The sequence below is a fragment of the Propithecus coquereli genome, unplaced genomic scaffold (genome assembly GCF_000956105.1).
Source record: "Propithecus coquereli isolate 6110/MARCELLA unplaced genomic scaffold, Pcoq_1.0 Scaffold13, whole genome shotgun sequence".
Classification (NCBI taxonomy): Eukaryota; Metazoa; Chordata; class Mammalia; order Primates; family Indriidae; genus Propithecus; species Propithecus coquereli.
Genome location: NW_012137191.1, coordinates 14044111 through 14067949, shown reverse-complemented (window position 1 = coordinate 14067949; position 23839 = coordinate 14044111). Strand labels below are relative to the sequence as shown.

Below are 23839 nucleotides of genomic sequence, written 5' to 3'. Positions count from 1 at the left end.
ACAGAATGGTAAGCAGGTAAAAGTGAAGAACTCCAGTGTATGATTTCTTCTTGAAGTATTTTCATTATGCTTTGGTTCTTTGCCATATTTTGGTTTTCTGCTTTCTGTTGTATATGCCCGTTCAAGGAGATAACATATTCATTATAAGGCCTTCCCAGTAAAGGTGAGATACATGTAAAGTAAGATACCACATTCTGCAAGATAGGTAAGGGGAGGTGAGACTGGAAGGGCGGATTCAGAGGAGGGAGAAATGGGAAGAGCAAGTGACAAGGATCCGATGTGCAAGCTGTGATTGTCAGCTAATGGAACAGATTGTCACCTATGATTTAAAGAGGCATATTCCGGAATCATTGTGCTGCTCTCCTTTTAGCCACACTGTATTTATTTTGAAATTTCAAATAGCATTTAAAGGAGGGCAGAAGATTTTTTATTTCTCAAAAGGGAAACAGTGTCATATGACTCTGATTTCACACCTTGTATATTTAGGGGGAAATTTTTGTTAGCCATTTCTTAAGAATGCTTGAATATTTTATGGTTATTTGCTCCAAATAAAAAGGAAATAGTAATTACCTGTTTTACTAAGATGCTATACAAATTAACTGAAGGTGTGAGAGTACACACTGTTCTCATTAATAATATATTCAAAGCTTTTAATTCTTAATAACATATTTTCAAAGCTAGCAATAAACCTATGTGGAATTTTTGTCTTTTATAAGTTTGATTCATAAGTTCCTATTATTTTGCATTTTTTTATGACACTAGACAAATTGGCAAGATAAGTTAGCACAAAGAAAACTGCCTTTACCCCTATACCTAGTAAAAATAGTAAGATCTTTCTCCTCTGCTCAGACTGCTTCAAAGAGAGAGTGTAGGGCCTTGAGTCAGACAGATCAGGGCTTGAATGCTGGGTCCTTTCTCTGACCCACAGCCTTGGGCAGGCATTCAGCCTTCAGAGCTGTGGTTTCCTAGTGTGGCAAGTAGGGGTGATAATAAACTACCACAAAAAGCTGTTAGGAGGATGAAGTAGTAAGCACTCACCACTGCGCCTGGACTAATGCCAACACGGGAGACATTCCTTGCGCAGCCCCTTGAAATCCCGGGGTCACCGTGTAAATTAAATGGGATGTGCAAGTGCACACGTCACCCTGCGTGGAGCCAGGCTCACACCACACACAACCTGCGTTTATCTACGTCCTTCAAGGATGAATATTTTCAGGATCACATCTTGTTTACTTTCTTAGGAAATTTCCTCATTTTCACATGTAAGGAATTTGAAAGAATGAGGTGTTTTATGAGAAAGTGTAACATCAGAACAATAGGTACAGCAAACCTGAATTATGTTTCCAAGATTCCAAACCCTGAAAGGCATTTCTGTTGCTCATCTTTTGTGTTATATATTCTTACATATGTGACTGATTTCTTTTCCCCCAGTTGAAATGTCTTTAGGTTGCAGCCATTTGCTCTCCTTCCATCTTAGCATTGAGATCTGTTGTAGTCACAGCTCCAGGTAGTCCGGTTCCAGGGCCAGCGCGCAGTGGGAGAAGATTATTGCCTGCCCACCAAGTTTATGCAGCTTTAAAATGTGAAGGGGAAGGCCCGTTAGACCTGGGTTACTGTTGTTTACCATAAATAATACTGATGCAAATTCCTCTAAGCCAGAGAAAGGTGACTGTACTTTTTATCTTTATTTCAAAGGGAAATTTTAGTCTTCACAATTACTTTCCACCTCTGTGTTCTTGCCCTTGCTTCCTCTGCCTGGAACTCCTCCTTCTCTTCCCTGCCCTCACCCCGCTCTTCCCTTCTGCCCAGTCCACCCTCTCTATATGACAAATAGCCTTTGTCTTCCTCAGATGTTGTTTAAGGGCCTCCTCTTCTATGGAGCTTTTTCTCAATCTGCCCAAGTTGGTTTGGCCATTGGGCCTCCCTTGTTCCCTGTATGCTTCAGGTCTGTCACAGCAGCTGTTAACACTGTGCCGACTGCTTGCTGGTATTTCTTGGGCTAAAATAAGAGAGCAGGAACCACTTCCTGGTGTCCTGTTTGTCTTTGTGCCCACCGGGCATGTTACTTGGCCCATATCGACAACTTAGTACATGTTGGTGGAATGGATAATATACTCATCCTCGGTGTAAGCTCATGAGAAAGACACGACACATTGTCCTTCCCAGCATCCTGTGCCCTTATGCACACACACCAAAGTATCTTCTGAGGACGTTGGGTTTCTGGCAGTTTCTGCCCTCTGTGTTCAACCAACAGTCCATTGCAAGTAGGGAAAGACTTCTCAGTGACAGGAAAAAACTATTTGGGTCTATATATTCAGATGAAGAAATCTGGCCTATATATGTAATATATTTTTGAGATATTCTTGTCAAAAATTAATAAAATTTGTTCCTTCGTTTAAAGACATGTGTGTTAGTTTCCTAGGGCTGCCATAAGAAAGTACCATACCCTGGGTGGTTTAAACAGAAATTTATTGTCTCACAGTTCTTGCAGGACCCTGCAAGTCTGAGGTCAAGATGTTGGGAGGGTTATTTTCTTCTGAGGCCTCTCCTTGGCCTGTGGGATGGCTGCCTTCTCCCCGTGTCTTCACATCATCTTTCCTCTCTGTCCGTGTCTATGTCCAAATTGCCTTTCTTATCCAGTCAAATTGGATGAGTGCCCACCCTAATGACCTTTTTTTAAAACTTAAATCACCTCTTTAAAGACCCTCTGTCCAAATATGGTCACTTTCTGAGGTACTGGGGGTTAGAATTTCAAAATACTCTTTTGGTTAGTGACATAATTCAGCCTACAGCAGCAAGAATTTTAACTAATATATGAAGGTAGGGCAATTTATTTACTAAAGATACATGGAGTATTGCAGTAAGGGCATGTATATGATGCCATATTTGTGTGTCAGACATACAGAAAGTCACCGCTCTTAGAACAGCAGAGCTTGGTAGCCTGGATGTGGCTACTTGTCCAAGCTATCAAAAGATGCCGCCCTCCTCTGAAATACAGTCCTAAATGTCTAATGTTACCAAAAAAAAAAAAAAAAAAAAAAAAGAAAGGGTATGGCAAGCACACAAGAAAGGGGGCAAGATAGAAACATTAGCAGCTAGTCCTGAAATTAAGAATAAGGCCTTCTAGGCCATTAACACCTGTAATCCCAGCACTTTGAGAGACTGAGGTGGGGGGATCACTTGAGCCTACGATTTTGAGGTTACAGTGATCAGGCCACTGCGCTCCAACCTGGAAGAAAGAGCGAGACTCTGTCTCTAAAAAAGAAAAAAAGAAAGAAAGAAAAAGATAAAAAAAAATAAGGCCTTCTGAGTGCAGCAAGTTTCAGTGCACACGAATTTGTGTTCAAGCTAGAAATCAGTTTATATATTTTTAACATAAACAATATTTTAACTCAATATATATTCCAGTCTTTATTGAGTCACTCTAATATGAAATAACCAAAATTATGAAGAATAAAGTTAGAAGTAAAGAGTTTTATCTAAAAGGTTTTCTATGTTGTCTTTAAAGCTTGAGGACGTACCCAGAAAGCCACATCAGATGGAGCATAGCTATGGCCAAGGGCCACTTGTCTGTTGAGTAATTGACTTCCGTAGGTGGTAAACCAAAGACTCTAGAAGTACAGACTTGCACTTTGAAAAAGAACTTTCATTAAAACATGGCTCATATATACTAGTATAACTATTAATTTCTTGTTACCAGAGCTAAGTTATGAGGAATTAATTTCCCATAATGTTTAGAAATTCCCTTGTTGATTGAAATTTTCATCTATAATTATTTAAAGAATATTTTACTTTTTTTTTTTTCTCTTCTCTCCTTTTCAAATCCAGCTGATGTTTTTTGGAATCTTTCTGTGCCTGGATGCATTTTTGTATGTGTTCACCCTGCTTCCTTTAAGAGTTTTCCTGGCACTATTCAGGCTCCTCACTTTGCCTTGCTATGGCTTAAGGTAAGTTTAAATTAACTATTTTAAATGTCTAAATGATTTTATTATTTTTACTACTTGTAGAGTTTGCAGAATAAGATTCATACAATTTAATCCACACTTTGGCCCTAAATGCATAAATTAATGCTGTTTATTTTTTAATGGATGTTACATATGTTTATATAATATTATACTTTTAAATGCATTTTTTTTTCCCAGAATGGTTTTGAACGAAAGCTTTGCTTTAGCTAGTAAGATAATATTAATGCAGGAGGCTGTGTAGCAGAATAGAAAGGGCTGGGGACTGAGAGTCAAAGACCTGCTTACCATTTTCCTATCTCACCTGTCCCTTTATTTTCTCAGAGTCTCTGGGCATCAACTATAAAAGAAGACCAGGTTGTAGGCTGGGGGGGTGGGAGGCGGGTGATGTCAGAATCTCCAGAAGAGCTCTTACCACTGGGGTTCCTGCTCCATTTCACTTGAGAATCACTGTTATAGCGGCTCGTGCAGCCTTAGTTACTGATGATCCGTAAGACTCCCTCTGATTCATGATCGTGGAGAAACTCTTGAAGATCGTAGTTCCAGTGGGAAGAATCAAACAGCCTGACCCAACATTGACCAGCTGGTGAGCTGTGTGCAGCTACCTAATTTCTCTAAGTGTGTTTCCCCATCATTGAAAAGGGGATATTGAGAGCTCAGCATCTTTTACCAGAAAGATTGGGGACATGTAAAAAGAATTCCCATCGTAGTGCCTGCTTCATGGTAGACAAAAACAGATATCAGTTTCCTTCCCTTTCTTCTGTACCAAAACTAGGAATACTAAGGTGAAAATGTTAAGCTCCATGAAGCTTAATGCTTGATTGGTCTTGAGGCTAGAAGGAAGTTTGGATTTTACAGTTGTCTTTCTTTGTATAGTTACGTCAGTATGTCTCCACTCTGTGTAGTGACTCTTTATAGCATTATTATTTAGCTCTTAGCACAGTTATCCAAGTTACTAGCATGTCCAAGTTACTTTTCTAAATACATTTCATTCTGCAAAAGTTTTAAAATGCTGAAATGGGCAATAATATGTGAATCTTCTTTTAACTATAGTGACTATTCCATGGTATATAAAATATATAATTAATAAAATAATCATAGAAATTGATCACAAAATTATTGGTCAATATACAGAATTATATGTTTTTTTTAAAGACTTAAGTCATGGAAGATTCTCTTTTAAAGTAGTAAATGAGCACATACTTAATATTTAGTAATACGTATAGTCCCTTTAAAAATGAGCCTTAATCAGTTTTGACAAGAAGAAATCCTTCAAATATAAATTGGAATAATTGAATGATCACAATGATCATATTGTGAAAAGAGTAAAATTCTTTGCAAGATTGCATGGAGTAAAACAATTATCAAAATTCAGCTCGTGTCGTTGTTATTATATATGTGCTACTTTATATTCTGTAACCTTACTTGCCTTCCAGGATAAGAGTGAATAGTGTTACGAATTCTGTTAATCACAGGTTAATCAAATGGGAAGATGTTTTTAGGAAATTAGTCATCCACTTTAAGATATTTCCAGAACATCCTTTATAACTTTAGGAGAATTTTTAAGAGGCCTTATTCTTTTTTTTTTTTTTTTGAGAGAGAGAGTCTCACTCTGTTGCCCTGGCTAGAGTGAGTACCGTGGCATTAGCCTAGCTCGCAGCAACTTCAAACTCCTGGGCTCAAGCGATCCTATTGCCTCAGCCTCCCAAGTAGCTGGGACTACAGGCATGCACCACCATGCCCGGCTAATTTTTTATATGTATTTTTACTTGTCCAGATAATTTCTATTTTTTTTTTAGTAGAGGCGGGGTCTCGCTCTTGCTCAGGCTGGTCTCGAACTCCTGAGCTCAAACAATCCGCCCGCCTCGGCCTCCCAGAGTACTAGGATTACAGGCGTGAGCCACCGCGCACAGCCAAGAGGCTTTATTCTTATTAACAAACGTCCTGAAAGACCTTTGTAGCATGATGGTTTAATATTGTTATACCAAGCCTAACCTCAGTGTACTATTTTCTTTTTATCACTATTGGAAGCTCCACAACATCATGGCATTTTAGTTACCTTTTCAGAAGACCAAAATAAAATCTAATAAAACAGTACTAAATATAAATCTTTATGTGTGAGTGCATAAAGAGAATGGACATACAGAAATTAGGTAAAGTCAGGTGAAACTACCTGACATAGAATAATATCATGTAGGAATTTTCCCATTTACATTATGAGCTATTCTTTGATCAACAGTATGAGGCAAGTTTGTGTTCTAGCCATCTTTATACGAATGGCTTTCAGAGACATGTCATGCACTAACCAGCTGTTGGCATGATGAGATAAATTGTTAAAAGGATATATAACCTAAAGACGCTCTTCCTTCTGTGTGGTTCCTTCCCTGGGTATGGTTAACACACACATGATGTACACAGTGACCATGGTGATTTTCCAGTGTTCCCAAGGGTCTCTGGGGGCACTTATTTGAAGATCCATCTTGTACAGGCATCTAGAGCTGTGTTGCACTCAAGTTCATTTCTGTATGTCCCCTGGCACTTGGGGGATCAGGGCACCTAAGTGGCATTTTAAAAGTCTTTCAGTGTTTATTCTGAAAACTAAGAGGTGTTGCAGTGAATTGGGAAATCTTAAATCTTCTACTCCCATTTGTGAGTGGTTGATAATGCCTAGACCCAATCTCTTTTAGATATTTTAAGATTTTTTTTTTAGTACATAATGTAAATGGTTGCTTTTTTCTATTAATTTTAAATACTTTTCATTCTAAATTAATTTGAGAAACATTTGAAAATAAAATGTTTCTATTTCTAAAATTTTGTGGCTAAAGTGACACTAGAGGGCAGCCTGTTACTACATTTAAGACTCCATTAAGGTTCCCTCTGTAAATATTTATATGACATATATAAAATATAGAATACAGTTAAGATCATATAACAGAATTTCAGTAATTTTAAAGACTCTTTGTGAGAGTAGGCCAGATTGCAGAGAGCATGAAAATACTGCCTTGATGTCTTAGTGCCTTAAGTATGCTTTATCAAAATTGAGTCCTTAGAGTAATATGGGTTGCAATTTTTGGTTTCTTTGAGCAATTTAGAAAAAAATGTCTCTTCGATCATTATTTTAAAAGTACAAAAGTTGGCCGGGTGTGGTGGCTCACACCTGTAACCCTAGCACTTTGGGAGTCTCTGAGGTGGGAGGAAATGAAAAAAAAAAAACAATTAGCCAGATGTGGTGGCACATGCCTGTAGTCCCAGCTACTCTGGAGGCTGAGGTGGGAGGATCACTTGAGCCCAGGAGTTTGAGTTTGCAGTGAGCTGTGATCACACTGCTGCACTCTAGCTTGAGTGACAGAGTGAAACCCTGTCTCTTAAAAAAAAAAAAAAAAAAGCACAAAGCTTGAAATATTTGACAGTGTGAAAAGTTATATTAAACAAAGCTATTGTTAATATTAACTCTAAGGCATGTCAAATATTTTAGGAATATAAAAATACTTTTTATTTTTACAAAATGATTATTTAGAAATAGCCAAATTTTACCTTCTTACAGCTTTCCTTCCAGTATTCTCTACCTCTGTTAAAGATTATTCGATTTGTCCTGCCTATAGTGATACCATGTTCCATCTTTTTCAGCAAGCAAAAAGTGCTCTTTCCTTCAGTCTGACTTTATTTTTTCAAAGAGATAAGAAGAAATTAAAGAGACCAGCAAAGAAGTTGATTGTATTCTTTTTTCTGATGTTTTCTCTTTCTCATTCTCTTATATTTCAGTCTTCTTTCCATAAAAAACTTGCTGTCTTCCTAGTCTCTTAGCTCTTTGAAAGGATTTTCAAAAAAGGGGGGGAAAGTCTTATTTGTCAAGCTAATCAGGATGCTGACATAAAAACAGTAACTGTTTGCAGTCTCTAGTACTGTCCGTTTCAATATCACCTCAATAAAAGAGGTAATATTATTGCCGCCTTCTCATAGTTGAGATTAGTGTTCCCTCCTCTTCTGGTTGTAGAGTTTAGTCCAGTATGGCATTTGTGAGAGACCCTTTAAAGCAGTTAGACCCCCCTAGGTTTTCTGCTTTGTAATTTGATCTTTGAACCTATTTCTAGATCTCCTGCACACTTGCCATGGTTTTTGGCTTTGGTTTTGTTTTTTTGCCGGTATTGACAACTAAGTAAATAGAGACTTTCTACCTCTCACTAAGGCTGAGAACAAGCACTTTAAGTGCGTCTTATTTCTATAGCACCTTAAGTAAACCCAGCCTTCATCAGAATTGCTCAGCCAGCAGGGCCATTTTGCCAGCTTTTGACCCTGTTAGTAAAGTATTGTTCATTTTGAGATGGTAGGGCAGGTGTCTTGAGTTCATAGTTCTGTGTTGTTTGCAGAGAATACGCTGCTTCTCTAAAAAGTTTTCATCTGTCCTGGATCTCAAGAATACTCAGCTGAAACTGTTTCTGGTGAATTAACAATCTTGAAAAATCTTTGTCTCTCCCAAAGTTTTGTTGTAGACTAAAAAAAAAAATTATCTGAATTCCTTGAAAGCAGATTCATTTATGTAGCTCTTCCCTCTTTTCCAGATAGAGTAGTGTCATTTTAGAAAAACATTTAAGAAACTTCTTGGATTACAATAGTCTTTTTAATGATTGAGGACATATAAAACAGAATTAAGTTTGATTCCTTTTATGAGGTATCTGTTTCTTGGAAGAATGATAGGATTTTGTTTTGCAGAAAAGCAGATTGATCTATATTATGTTAAAGAGGTATCAAATATCATTTTTCCAAATTTACTTGTAGTATAAATAAAAAACAGCCAATCATATAAGTCTTTTTAATTTACCTGGCATCTTTGTGAACCCTCTTTTCTCCTAAAATTTGTGACTTCGTTTTTTGTTTTAGAATTCTCGGTTATATTTGAGCTAAAAGTTGAGGGAGACTGTAGAGAAAAATGATGCAATCTGGTCCCAAGAACTGAGTTATTATTGAAAAAACTTTACTGAAACATTTTAGACAGTAATAAGTTAGTTGAGTAGGTTTTAGCAATAAATGCGGGAATATTTTACTATTAGAGCAAATAAAATATGTATAAGCAAATTTTCTGATCCCTCGCCTCCGTTTTACGTATAACTCTTACTTGAGGCTTGGTGGACTTTTGTTTGTTTTAAGAGGTGACAGTATCTTTTTCTTTTGAGTGTATCCCATAGAAAAGCTCTTAACTCACAGAAGAATCATAAATTTCAAATACTTGAGAGTTTCTTAACCTATTGGCTTTCCTCTGTATGCCTTACTTCTTTTGAGACTGTTCTACCCCAAGTTAACTTCCCATATATATTATAAATAGATTTTTCTCTTTTTAGGCAAAATTAAGCCTTGATTTTGGCCTAATGCCGCCACTATAGCACATATTAGGGAGAGCTCTTGGTAACTTTGGGGAAACAAGTGTGCCTGTTATTTCTTCTTACCAAGGCTGATCTATGTGGCTTATTTGTCAAGAGCAATATACTTGTTATATTAGAAAGTCTTCATAACTGTCAGGTTTTGTTGTCCCTGTTTCCTCACCATGGCGCTCTAAGTAGTGTAGCAACATTACAACCTTCTCTCTTTCTTTCTCTCTCGTAAATCAGACCGAAGGGAGGAGCACTTTCACTTCCTTTATAGAGTGGAATGTGGTGGCACAGGGACTCCTTGTGGTGAGTAAACCCTGATTTTTCCTTCTATACTCTTGGCCAAATTGACATCAGTACAAGCGAATATTAATTAAATGCAAAAGTAAACAACAGAGGCAGACATAACCATTTGGGGATGGAAGCATCCTGAAGAAAATGTGGTTCCCTGTCTTTTCTTTACTTGGTCTTAAAACTTTGTCTGCATTTATTTATAAAGGATTTGGCTGTGATTTAACCTAATATGAAAATCACTCAATAAAATGATCTTTAATTGCAACATGTTGGTTTAGGTTTAACAGCAAATACTTCATCCCCAAAGCCACAGGAAGTCGGCTGCACTTAATTCTTTCCATATAAGCAATTTTTATTTTTCATTACTCCAAATACTGAACATAGCTTTAAACCAGTTTTTTTTTAAGTCCAAGGAAAGTTTTTAATTGTTCGTTTTAAGTGTTATGTAATTATTTTTCTACTATGTATCAGTCAAACTGGAGATTGAAAATATTCAGTTTTCTCATTCAAAAAAACATCTTTATCTCACTACTTTATTCCAATTTACTTTAAAATTATAAAGTAACTACTCTTTCAAAAATGTAAACCATATTAAATATTTTACATTTTTTATTTCAATAGTGCTTGTATTTCTTCACTCTTTCTATTATACCTCAAATAGCTAAAAATGTCAAAGAGAGAGAGAAAGAGAGATCTAGTCTACGTGTTTTATAATAAAATAACTCATGCTGATACCCTGGTGAGCTTCAATTAACTGTGCAGGGATTCTCCCATTTCTCTTGCTCATTTTCGTTGCTGCCTCTTCCTTCCTGATCTTCCTGTCCATTACCAGTTTTTGCTTTAATCCTAGTCAGCATATTATCTTCTGCTAAAGAGGAGGAGGAAAAAGCTAACCCTTGATCATCTTTCTTTTCTACATAATTGTTTCCATAAATTCATGAGCCCTTTGAAACAACTAGAGACATGCTAATTGGTAAATTGTACAATGTAAAATTGTAAATTATACAACTGCTAAAAATACAGTAGAAATATTTGTGTGAATAAAAGATAACATTTAGAATGTAGAGAGTTTGGTTTCTGTAACAGTGGTTTGAAGTTCTGCTGAATATGTTACTTTAATATTATTTGTCTTGTGATGACACACAGATAAACCTATAAATTAAATGGGTGGGTTTTTCACTTTGCCCAATAGCATACTTCACTTGTTTATGCTTTCTTATGGGATTTTTCATCATCTGCAAAATGAAGTGCCACTAACTACCATTTAATGGCCATTTATAACAAAGAACTTCAGCCTAAAAGTATTGTCCAAAAGCCAATTTGGGGTTGATTGGCAAGACCATGGATAAGCTTCTTATGGAGTTTGAAATGCTTCTCAGATTGTCACCTAAAAATATCATGGCAAAGCAGAAACAATTACTATGATTGGTTCAAGTTGTTTTAACCAGGTAAACTTATTCACAGATTAGACCTTTTCTTAGACTACGATACATCCAGCTGTCTTTTAAGATGCCACCTTAAAAACAGTTTTTTATTTTGGCAATTTTTCTTTTTCATTAACATGGACATTAACAAGGACATTTATATGAAAACAGGACCATTATTTCTTAAAAGTTGTGCTTCTTTTATTCTTTATTTGAGTAGTATTCCTTAATTTTGAAAATCACTGTCATCTCTGTAGCAACCAGTTACGATGTTAGCAATGTAAGATTTTCACCGGAGCAAAGGCCACAGAAAACAGTGGATCCAATGGAATATGGATAGTCCTGTTTTTCTGCATGCATTTTTAGAAATAAAGAACAAAATGATAGATATGTATTTTTTCAGTATAATAATTTTTCCAAATGAGATCACAGTACAGTGATAAATTTTACAGTGTTAAATTTTACTGAAAGATAAAAGGTTCTGAGTTGTTGATTCCTGTACATTTAGAAGTTATTTTTTTAAAAGTCTAGAATGTAGCTGGTTGTGAAGAGCATGCTTTCTGGAGCCAGATTGCCATAGTTCTGATCCCTTTTCTACCACGCAGCAACAGTCACTGTACAACCGCAGGCACGTTCTTGACTACCCCCTGGCTCATCTGTGAAATTGGGATGGTATTGGTACCTTCGTTTTAGGATCATTGTGAATACCGAAATGAATATATGCAGAGTGCTGGGAACAGTGCCTGCCACAGGGTAACTGTGAAATGTAGTGTAAGGTGTTCCTACAACTTTACTTTGTTTTTACAACCTGTTCTAATCCTAGGTAAAATAAAACTAAATTAGTTTACTCTAAATTTTTATATTTTGACTTCTTGGTTCAAAAAGTATGGTATTATATTATTTTGGGATATGTATTTTCGATGTTTGGTAGATCTCTAATTTCTAACAATGACATGTATTAAATATAACGTATCTTCATTGATATACTAATACATTGTTCTTTTGTTGCAAATATGTTTATTAGGAAATATGATTGGATGTATACCAAAAAAGCCCTTTGTCTCTTAAATAAAATCACTTTGGCTGAGATCACCGAAGTAGATACCATCTGGTACTAAAAGCTCTAAGTATAGTTTTCTACTTTAATTATTTGTCAAAATCATTTTGATAATTAAGGCAAATTAATACTACCCTACTTTTAGTTCCTATCATTTTCTTTAATTCATAAAACATGACCTATAGTTCTTAAAGACAAAGGCCCATAGCTATTGGTGGTGTGTGATTTTCAGTATATGCTGAGCTGTGCCCACACTTCTGACATGGGGATGGTGTACAGCCTCTCAGCTGATGCTTCCCAATTTGTTCCTGCCATCCGCGCGGAGATAGTCACACATAGGCCAGGAACTAGAAGTGTGTTTAAATGATCAAGATCCAACTCTTGACAGATGTAATAGGTCTTCCGCTTTCAGTCTGGTGGGGATGGGGATAGGAAGTTACCTTGATAGTAAGATAGCCCTTGGCAGAGGTCTGCGCTCTGGGCTGAGTGTTTGGGAAATGGGAGATGAAGATCACTCTGGATTCCATGAGGAGACAAAGGCCAGAGTCATTCTGGGAGGGAGAGGAACAACGCTGGAGGAAAGAAAGTCAGGGTGACAGAGATGCTGGTCAACTTTGTCCTTGATGCAATTTTGCCCAAAGCCCTAACTTCAACTGCTAAGAATAATTTCACTTGGTTTTTTCGGACCTGTCTCAAGATATCCGCACACGTCATGACTTATGCATATTCTCACCTGTCTCCCATTTAGGCTCATTGGTTCAACCCAATGTATTTCCAGCCATCTTCAGCCCTTCCTGGGCACAGTCTTCACAGAAGTTACCTCTCCTCCTCTCTTCCGAACTTCTGCAGTATCTCATATTCTGTCTGTAAACAGATCAACCAAAATTATACCTAACTGAAAACAATGTACAATGTAGTATACATTGTAGAAAACAAGGATGAGGTTCTATAACAGCTGCTCACAGAGGCGGTATTGCATCATTATCTTGTAAAGCAATGTTTCAGGTAACAATCTGGAACACTTACAGATTCCTTGTTGAACTCTGCAAGAATCTTTGGAAGAAAAGAGCTCCTGATCTGAAAGTAGACAAAGGTTAGAAAAGAGCTCCAGAGAATAGGTAGCCGAGGAATACCAAACACATAGATGGCTCATAAGGCCAGCAGCCGATTAGAAAAAGAGCTCGCCCTCTATATTGTTGCTCAGAATATTGTCACAATTGGTGGAAATGAACAGATTCTGCAGCTCTTTAAGAAAATACTTGACCATTTTATTGATTGCACTATGCATAAAAGCTGCCAAAACAGGAGACTGAGCATTTTGTCTTGAGGAATTGGGCTGCAACAGATAGAGAGAAAACATCTTTCCTATTCTTGCCACAGGAATTTTAAATGCAGTGAAAGAAATCTAAAATTTCTACTTTTTTAATGTATTTTTTACTCTTGTCTTATGTTTCCTTTCACAATTTAGGTTTAGCTCTTCATGCTCTGACTTCAGAAGTAAAGACCAATTCTTCTGCTTATATTAATTATGAAAAAAAATATTTCAACTCAAGTCACAAAGGACCAACTTCTATAATATAAAAGCTATCCTATAAACCAGTACAAAAAAGATAAGAAAAGAGAATTCACAGAACATATAAATAACTTAAATATATGAAAAAGATGTTCGGTTTCCTAACGATAGAAATTAACATTGAAACTACACTGTGTACCATTTTTCACTGGTAAGATTAGCAAAGACCCAAAAGTTGATCAAACAGCGTATTGAAAGCACTAGGCTACAGGGTTTCTTGTAACATTGCCAGTGGAGGTGTCAATCAGCACACCCCCTACAGAGGGCAGTGTAGCTATTTCTATCAAAGTGTCAAGTGAATATAACCTTGAAATTTCAATTTTAGGAATTTATCCTACAGATATACTTTCATGTATGAGACATATACATTGCATTGTGGCTTTTAATGACAAAAGACTGAAAATCTGTCAATGGTATGTTAAATAAATTATGGTTCACCCACCTAGTGGAACGCTACACTGCCATAAAAATATGAATTCCTGATGAACTGATAACGGCATGTTATGCTGTTAAATAAAAAGTTCCGGGATGCAGAGCAATGTGCACGGAATGTAACCTTGTAAGAAAAGGGCTGATCCAGTGTGAATTCATGACTAGATTAGAGGCTTATGTCATAATCACGGAAATCCTTTGCTTTAAAGTGCCTATCAGCAGATGCCCACCCTCCGTGTTCACTTGTTAAGATTACCAACTTCTAATAGTAATTCTGATTTGATAGCTTTATATTCTGTGCTTGGACAGAAAATTTTACACGGCTGAGTAATCATTTAGTATAAGTTTCCTTGAAGTTTTTAAAATAGCAACCTAATTCTCATTTTTACCTCTGTATGCCAGTGTATGTCTAGTAAAGTTTATTTATTTTAAGAACATAGAACTAAAACTCATATTTTCTTTTTTTTTAAATTTATATTTCTATAGATTTAAGTGGGTTTTGGTTACATGGATGAACTATATAGTGGTGATGTCTGGTTTTTTAGTGTACCCGTTACCTGAATAGTATACATTGCACCCCATAGGTAGTTTTTCTTCCCTCACCCCCTTCTCACCCTACCCCCTTCTGAGTCTCCAGTGTCCATTGTACCACTCTGTCTGCCCCTGTGTACCAAAGCTTAGCTTCCACTTAAAAGTGAGTACACGTGGTATTTGGTTTTCCATTCCTGCTTTACTTCACTTGGGATAATGGCCTCCAGTTCCATCCAAGTTGTTGCAAAAGACATTATTTCTTCCTCTTTTTATGGCTGAGTGGTAGTCCATGGTGTACATATACCACATTTTCTTTATCCATTCCTCAGTTAATGGGCACTCAGGTTGATTCCATATCTTTGCACTTGTGAGTTGTCCTATGATAAACCTACAATTGCAAGTGTCTTTTTGTTATAATGCTTTCTTTTCCTTTGGGTAGGTACCCAGTAGTGAGATCACTGGATCAAACGGTAGATCTACCTTTACTTCTTGGAGAAATCTCCACACTGTTTTCTGTAGAGGTTGTACTAATTCACATTCCCACCAACATAAAACTCATATTTTCATTACTTCTTGTATATTTCAGAGACAGACGTTTTCTTCAGCCTGCCCAGGTGTGTGACATTTTGAAGGGTGTCATTTTGGTAATCTGCTATTTTATGATGCACTATGTTGACTATTCCATGATGTACCACCTGATAAGGGGGCAGTCTGTCATCAAGCTCTACATCATCTACAACATGCTTGAGGTAAGGACCCGCCTTTACCCTGTGTGATCAGTCTAGCCCCACGGCTACAGAGGCCCAGACAATGTACACAACTTCAAGTCTTCCAATACAGAAAGTACTTGAGGATCAAAAATATTTTCTACCAACTCTGGTAATGGTGTTTTTGACCATTAATGTGTACATCACACCATCACTTGTGAATCTTGTTAAAATGTGGATTCCAGCAGTGCAGTGGCTCACACCTGTAATCCTAGCACTCTAGGAGGCCAAGGCAGGAGAATTGCTTGAGCTCAGCAGTTCAAGACCAGCCTGAGCAAGAGCGAGACCCTGTCTCTATTAAAAATAGAAAAATTAGCCAGGTGTGGTGGTGCATGCCTATAGTCCCAGCAATTCAGGAGGGTGAGGCAAGAGGATCGCTTGAGCCCAGGAGTTTGAGGTTGCAGTGAGCTATGATGGCACCACTGCACTCTAGCCAGGGCAACAGGGTAAGAATTTCAAAAAAAGAAAAAAAAATGTGGATTCTAATTTCATGGATCTGAGGTGAGGCTGGAGCATCTGGTGATTTCTAATGAGGTGGGGCCTAGGCTGCTGGTCCTGGGACACACTTAGGATAGCAAGTCATCAAAGCATACAGGAAAGATGCTTCTGCCTAGTTGAATCAGTACCCCCTTGAGTATGTAAATTGTCAAATGCAAGGGAAATTTGTTTTGCAAGCTCATTGGAAGCCCATATGTATTTTTTTTGTTAGAACTTTAAAGATTATGAAATAAATATTATGACTGTATATATGTTTGCTATAATAGATTTATATCTTGAATTGTTTGGAAATTTTTACATGAAGCAAGTAAACATAAGTTTCCTAATTTTTCTAAGTACTTAATGTTTTTAATACAATATATCTCACTCTAAAGCATCCAGCATATGAAAATCTGCATTTATATTAATACAGAAAATGAGCAGATATATATTCACTTTACAAAAAATATGCTTTGTTTATGGGCAGGATATTAATAAGTTTTTTAAATAGTAAGCTGCCTAGGTTATATAGCAAACTTTGAAATTCAAATTGTATTTTCCTATACTTCTTTTTTTAGGGATACAAGTAAGGTCTGTCTTTTAAATTAGCCAGGAAAAGATTTTTCCCAGTGGGTGGACATACGGGTGGTGCTGGCCTTCCTGCTCTGCAGCAGCACTGCTGTGGTGGACGAGGACTTCCCACCTCTCCAGGGAAGCAGTGCAGCTCCAGCCATCCTGCTCGCTCTTAAGTTCAAGACCCATACCCCAGCCTCCTGATTCCAGGCTCACTGCCCTTACACTTGCTTTGCCCCACCAAGTAGGTTGCCGGGGGGGGGGCGTGCATGGAGTTTGTGAAGCAGACTGGCTTATCTAGTTCCCCCCTCCCCCTCACAGAAAGAAGAGCCCAAATCTTCTCCCTCTTAGGGGACTGCAGGGAGCAAGGGTTCCCTCCTGCCCCCAAACTTAATGTCTATGTCTTGTGACTTACAAAGCCCTCTCACAAAACTACAAAAGGTAGTTTTATTATTGTTACTGGCAAATAGGCCAAGAAAAAGGATCCGTGAATTGCTGATTAAAATGGTTTAAATGCTTATTCAGTTTGTAGGCTATAATTGGTGACATGGCTTATGCATAGCAGACAAGAGTCCAGGCTCTAATCAAGAGAAATTACCTACAATCAAATCCTGACTTCTTCCCTTATGACCTACTTACCCTGGACACAGTTGCTGGTTATTGAATATTGCTAATCCTCAAATTCTCATCTGTAAATTGGAGATACTAGGGGGGTTGTGAGGATCAAGTACTCATTACACAGGAGTTTAGCACAATGTCAGGCATGTGATAAGAGCTCCCCCTGAGTGGTAGCAATTATTCATTCAGCAGATATTTAATCAGCACTTCCTATATGCCAAGCACAGTCTCAGACCCTGAAGATCCACAGGCGAACCAGCCTGTTCTCGTGGAGCTTATATTCTACAGGTGAGAGATATATAATAAACAAGAAGATACTAGGAAATGATAAATTCTGTGATGAAAAAGAACAGAGTAATGTAGTAGAGACCACAGGAACCGCAGTAGCCACAGATGGTCCGGGAAAGGCTCTCTGTCTAAGGGTGTGGCATTCCAGCTGGATCCCAAATGATACCATGTCCTCCTTTTCTTTTTTTTATGTGCCTCTTTTTGTTTGTTATACTATATTCGGGGAGATCAATACTTAGAAACATCTTTAGGAAGTAAATCTGCATATTATATTCCATTTAATAAGCCTCAAAATACAGCTAACATTATTTATAAATATTAGGTAAAGTGGATCAAATGATACATTTGTCCTAAAGAATTTAAGTTTGAATCCTGAGTTTATATTTAAAGCCCTAAAACTAGAGGAACCATGATTTTGATGTGCCCACCTCCTTTTATTTTTGCCACTACATAAGACTTTTTTTCATTACAAACAGCTAATTAGACAAAGTCTAATTCAAATCTACAAATATTTGAGCACTGTGTGTCAGAGAATAAAGAAATATGAGTGAATAAGTAAACAAAGATCTCCATTCTTCTTTACCTTACCTTCTACTAGGATTTAAAAAAAGTCAAATCTCCAGCATTTGAGTTGCATCTGAATTTTAGTAACATTTAAATGCAATATTAAGAAACAACTTTCCAATAATTTCTTTCTTTAGGTAGCTGATCGTCTGTTTTCATCATTTGGACAAGATATATTAGATGCTCTCTATTGGACAGCAACAGAGCCTAAAGAAAGAAAAAGAGCCCATATTGGGGTGATTCCTCACTTTTTCATGGCTGTTCTCTATGTCTGTATCCTTTTAGACTCATTGGAAATTCCAATGGTCAATGTGTATGCTACCTTATTTTATTTGGTTAGCTGTTTCACAGATTTAAAGATATATATGTATGTATGTATTCTGAAGATTAATGTGAAATACCTGCTTTCTTTTGAGAAATTGGCTGAAACAGTAATTGTGAATTAAAGAACCTCGTGTGTGCACAATGCTTTGTGCTGCTGGAAAACATTTCTATTCTCGGTGTAACTGATTATGATGAAGGAATTTATAATGAAGTTATCTTTAAATCTATGAATTTTTTGTCATAACCTTGAGTTTAAAATGTATAGAATTCGTGTAGAAGTAAAATGTGAAGTAGTTGGGAGGAATTTTGGAGAAGAAATGTATGTGTGTCCCTGGCTTAAAGCTTCTCTTTTGGAGAGTAAATGCTTTACTATATAAACAGTGTGTGCTTGTGTGTGTGTATACCCGTGTGTGTGTGTGTGTGTGTATGTGTGTGTATATAGGTGTGTGCATACATGCACACACACATACACATACACACCTACTCTTAAGTTCCATTTGGAGTCAGGACTCATTCACAGGAATGTGTCATTTTTTCTTATCTCTTTAAGAGTTAATGCTTGAAAGAAATTGGGATAATACTTGGGAAGTTAAGGGATTTAGTGGGAAAATATCTATGAAGGTAAAAACTTGTTCCAGTTTTAATGGAGTAAAACAATTTTTAGATTTAAATCAACGATTCTGTATATAATATGAATATAATTCTGCAGCTTGTGGATATTTTCAAAATGACATATGAAAAAGAATCTTAATTATCAGGTATTTCTTATCATCTTACATTCCACATCTCCTGAAGAACCAGAGAGGAAAACCGCTTCCAAACTAACTGTTATTTTGTGTTCTTTTCTTTTTTAATATGTAAATTATCTTAATTCAGAATGTATATTTCAAAATCTCTTCTTTCAATATTTACCATTTATTTAACAAACTTTTTGGGGGGCCTGTTTCTCGAGCACTCTGCCAAGTGCCAGAGATACAGAAGGAACAAAACAATCCTGTTCTGAAGGACTCAAATAAATGGATACACAGAGATCCATTTCTACTTTTGTTTGTCTTATAGGGATTACATGTATCTTATCCTGTTAAATTTATATCAACTATAGCTAATAGGGAAGTTATGAAGATCATAAAATACTTATGCTTGATTTGGAAAGCATAGTCAATTTTTTCTCCATTATTCACTTTCAAAAGTATTTGAAAGTATTTAGTATTATCTATTAATAATAATATGAAAACAAACTTAAGGTTTTTCCTTGACATACTGTTAGTTTTGCACGCAATCCTTATAATGGTTCAAGCAACAACCCTCAATGTAGCTTTTAACTCACACAACAAGTCACTGCTTACTATCATGATGTCTAATAATGTAAGTTGAGATTTTATTTTACATTTTTGAAGTTATATGGGCACTTTAGCAATAATATTCTGGATTGTATAAAATTCTTTGTTCTGTATGTATTTACTCTCCAGGAAGTTATATATGTAGCAAGTCCAATTTGAAAACTGTTACAGTGATAAAGATGATATTTCTTTTACTATTTCAGTTTGTTGAGATTAAAGGAAGTGTTTTCAAGAAGTTTGAAAAGAACAATCTCTTTCAAATGTCAAATAGCGGTACGTACAATTGGATTCTACTTGCAACTCTATGCAGTATTATTTTGCAATTCTTTCTGCAATCCTAGTGTCACATTTTATGTGGGCCACTGTTTCTTTGACCTCTCTCCTACCCCAAAAATCAATGCATAGTGGTTCATAGTCCTACACCATGCTAAAATTATAAAACTTCTAGAACAAAATAAAGGAGAATATATTTACAACCTCGACATAGGCAAACATTTTTAGGGACCACACACAAAAGCACTATCCATAAAAAGAAAGAGAGAAATTGAACTTCTCCAAAATTTAAAACTTACACTCATAAAAAACATTGAGAAAATGAAAAGACAAGCCACACTACTAAGAGGAAAGATTTGAGATGCATATACCTGACAAGAGATTTTTTTTGTTTCCTGACAAGAGATCTTTTTTGTTTCCTGAATACATCACAAACTCTACCAATCAATAATGAAAGGGTGGTCCAATTTAAAAGTGGAAAGAGGCTTGAATAGACATTTTGCAAAGGAAAATCTAGAAATGGCCAATAAGCCCGTAAAAAAGTGCTCAGCATTACTAGGGAAAAAGTCATTAGGGAAATACAAAGTAAATCCATGATGGGATATCACTACACACCCACTGGAATGGCTGCTCTTGTAGCCTCACAATGTCAGAAGTTAGGGAAGATGTGGATTAACTGACTCTCTCATGCATTGATGCTGTGAATGTAAAATACTACAACGGCTTTGGGAAACTTTTTGGCAGTTTCTTATACAGTTAAATGTTCGCCTACCCCATAATTCAGCACTTGACCATATCGTCACAATAGGACTTGTATAAGAATTATTATAGCAGCCAAAGCAGCCCAAATCATATCAATAGGAAAACAAACAAATTGTGTTATAGCTATACCATGGAATACTACTCAGCAATTAAAAAGAATTAATGAAATGATATAGTCAACTATGTAGATCTTAAAAGCATTATGTTGAGTGAAAAAAAAACAGGCACAAAAATGCACATACTCTATGATTTCATTTACATAGGTTTATGACCAGGCAATATAACTTACGGTGATAGAAATAAGAGGAATTGCTTATTGGGAATGGGAATTGATTGGAGGAGGTTGAGTGCAAGGGAACTTTCTGGGTGATAGAACTCTTGTATATTAGGAGATTGGTGACACGGATTATGCATTTATCAAACATCACATTTTGTACTTAAGATCTGTGCATTTCACAGTATGTAAATTTTACCTCTATTAGACAAGAAAATAATGACATATGAATATATTAAAGTGAACAAATGTTTAGAATTATAGGAGATTTGAAAACTAGGCAAGGAACAAAAAAAGGGAAATGAAGAACTTTAAAGTCTAGATGATTCTTTGTTTTTATTTTTTTATTTATTATTTTTTTTTTTTTTTTTTTGAGACAGAGTCTCACTCTGTTGCCTGGGCTAGAGTGCCGTGGCGTCATCCTAGCTCACAGCAACCTCAAACTCCTGGGCTTAAGCGATCCTACAGCCTCAGCCTCTCGAGTAGCTGGAACTACAGGCATGTGCCACCATGCCTGGCTAATTTGTTTCTATATATTTTTAGTTGTCCGATTAATTTCTTTCTATTTTTAGTAGAGACGGGGTCTCGCTCTTGCTCAGGCTGGTCTCGAACTCCTGAGCTCAAGCAATCCGCCCGCCTCGGCCTCCCAGAGTGCTGGGATTACAGGCGTGAGCCACCGCGCCTGGCCTGGATGATTCTTTGGAGCTGTGATGGATCCTGGATCATGGATCCCAGAGCTCTGAGGGGTAGTTTGTGCTGTATTTCTTGATGTTTATATTCTTCTCTGTGCATGCTACCAAGCTCTGTGAATTAGAAATGGAAGAGGAGGGAAAAGACTAAATTATAGAATTTTTTGTCCACTTTGGTAGTAACCATAGAGTATATTGGTTCAACTATAAGAATTTCATTTGTTGCATAAATCACATTATTTTTTCTTAATTTATATTAATAACCTACTTTGAGTAGGTGTTCTTTATAGAGCTTTAAACTAGACATGCAGATTTTAAGTTTTAAGGGTTTTCAGTCTTTGTGTATAAGAGCGTTGAAATTGTGAGGAGGAGATTAGGAATGGTTTCTAACCTTATCGTTAAAATGTTGATGTAATTAATATCTCTTTTCTTTCTTTTATAACCAGTTCCCTAGAATTACAACGTCTGACCTTAGAAAGATTAGGGATTCAATATTCGAGTTCGAAGAAAACTCTGAAAAGATAACATATTGATCCAAGTATGCATATCAGCTGACCAGAAATTCAGTTTATTTTGGCTTAAAATGGTTTCAGCACCAAAAAATGTATTACTTTTTGTTGTAAGTAAATTAGTTCAAGTTATAATACAAGGTGGTTTCCATTGTACCTTTTAGATTTTATAAGAAATTAACTTTACCCTAATGTAGATTTTAAAACCCATTCGCAAGTAAGGAAAAAAAAATATCCATCATAGACAGTCCCACTAATATTGCCTGTGGTACTCGGATATTAAAGGGACAGATGAGGGATCCTCAAGAGCTGCATTTTGCACTTACTATGAGGGTAATGCCTCCTTTGTACTCTTTGGGAGCTGCTTAATGGGAACCAGTTAGCAGCGGTACTCACCTATCAGCTACTTGTTTCTTAGGAATTTTCCTATGAAATTTTTCTCCTTCAGAAGTTGTTGCCAGATACATAGTGTGAGATGTAGTACCTTGTGCTGGTTTAATGTGGAAACCTTTGTTTGGAAATTTTAGAGCAATATTATCCCTTTTCAGTATTATCTGACTATACATTCTCTTCAGAGGAATTACCTAAGCACTCATGAAATGGAGTTTAGTTAATAAAACCAGACTTTTAATAATTTATTTTTTTCACTTCATTTTAACGTAAGCACCAGCTGAATGTAGAGCCCAGGGCTTTCTGATTTGCAGTCTTGAGATGAAAAATTTTGTGTATTTATTTTACCCATTGATAATGTGAACTATGCATTCAGAAAGATCCTTCAGGAATTAGGTTGTCTGAAGTAAGGTTCTAGCTCAGGATGACTCTATTTAACACTTTTTTTTTGAGATGGAGTCTCGCTCTGTCACCCTGGCTAGAGTGCAGTGGTGTGTGTCATCATAACTCACTGCAACCTCAAATTCCTGGGCTCAAGCAATCCTCTTGCCTCAGCCTCCTGAGTAGCTGGGACTATAGCCACGCTGGCTAATTTTTCCTATTTTTGGTAGGGATGGGGCCTTGATCTTGCTCAGGCTGGTCTCAAACTCCTGACCAGAGGCGATCCTCCTACCTTGGCCTCCTAGAGTGCTAGGATTACAAATATGAGCCACTGCACCAGCCTCTATCTAACACTCTTAACAGAGGCCCGTATACCTGCAATAAATTTGAATGACTGTTGAAAATAAAATAGTCACTCATTTTATGTTTAAGATGTGAATGTATGTTGAAGTATATCCCTTTTAGTGGTAATGTAGTAGGGAAAAAGGAGTTTAATAATCTGAATATCGGAAATATCTTAAAAGCATTAATCACCAGTGTTTTTAAGTTTCTTAATAAAGGTTAAAGAAATCCTTCCTCTTTTTATAGAAGTTTTAATTTTTAATCAATGTAAGAGTTCAATCCTAATCCAAATCCTGACTGTTCTAAATATGAGATATGGTATTAATATGTTGTCGATTGCATTCTTTTTCTAAGAATGTTAGGTTATTAGTATTAGAATCTGTTATTCTCATAAAAATTTTATTTCCAGTTGGGCGTGGTAGCTCACACCTATAATCCCAGAACTTTGGGAGGCTGAGGCCAGGAGGATTGCTTGAAGTCAGGCATTCAAGACCAGCCTGAGCAACATAGTGAGACCTTGTCTCTACAAAAAAAAAACAGAAAAATTAGCTGGGCTTGCTGATGCACACTTGTAGTCCCAGCTACTGATGAGGCTGAGGCAGGAGGATCACTTGAGCCCAGGAGTTTGAGGT

General features: G+C 36.7%; 1 protein-coding gene across 1 annotated transcript in view; it reads left to right on the top strand.

Annotated features, from left to right (window-relative positions):
- TAPT1 (transmembrane anterior posterior transformation 1) overlaps window positions 1-23839 on the top strand; it is a 63916-nt gene that overhangs the window by 21692 nt on the left and 18385 nt on the right. The window contains exons 3-7 of the mRNA XM_012638511.1: window positions 3829-3947; window positions 15223-15385; window positions 18061-18196; window positions 19515-19612; window positions 19791-19860. Of these exons, the coding sequence (XP_012493965.1) occupies window positions 3829-3947; window positions 15223-15385; window positions 18061-18196; window positions 19515-19612; window positions 19791-19860 (586 nt within the window). The remainder of the gene's footprint in view (window positions 1-3828; window positions 3948-15222; window positions 15386-18060; window positions 18197-19514; window positions 19613-19790; window positions 19861-23839) is intronic.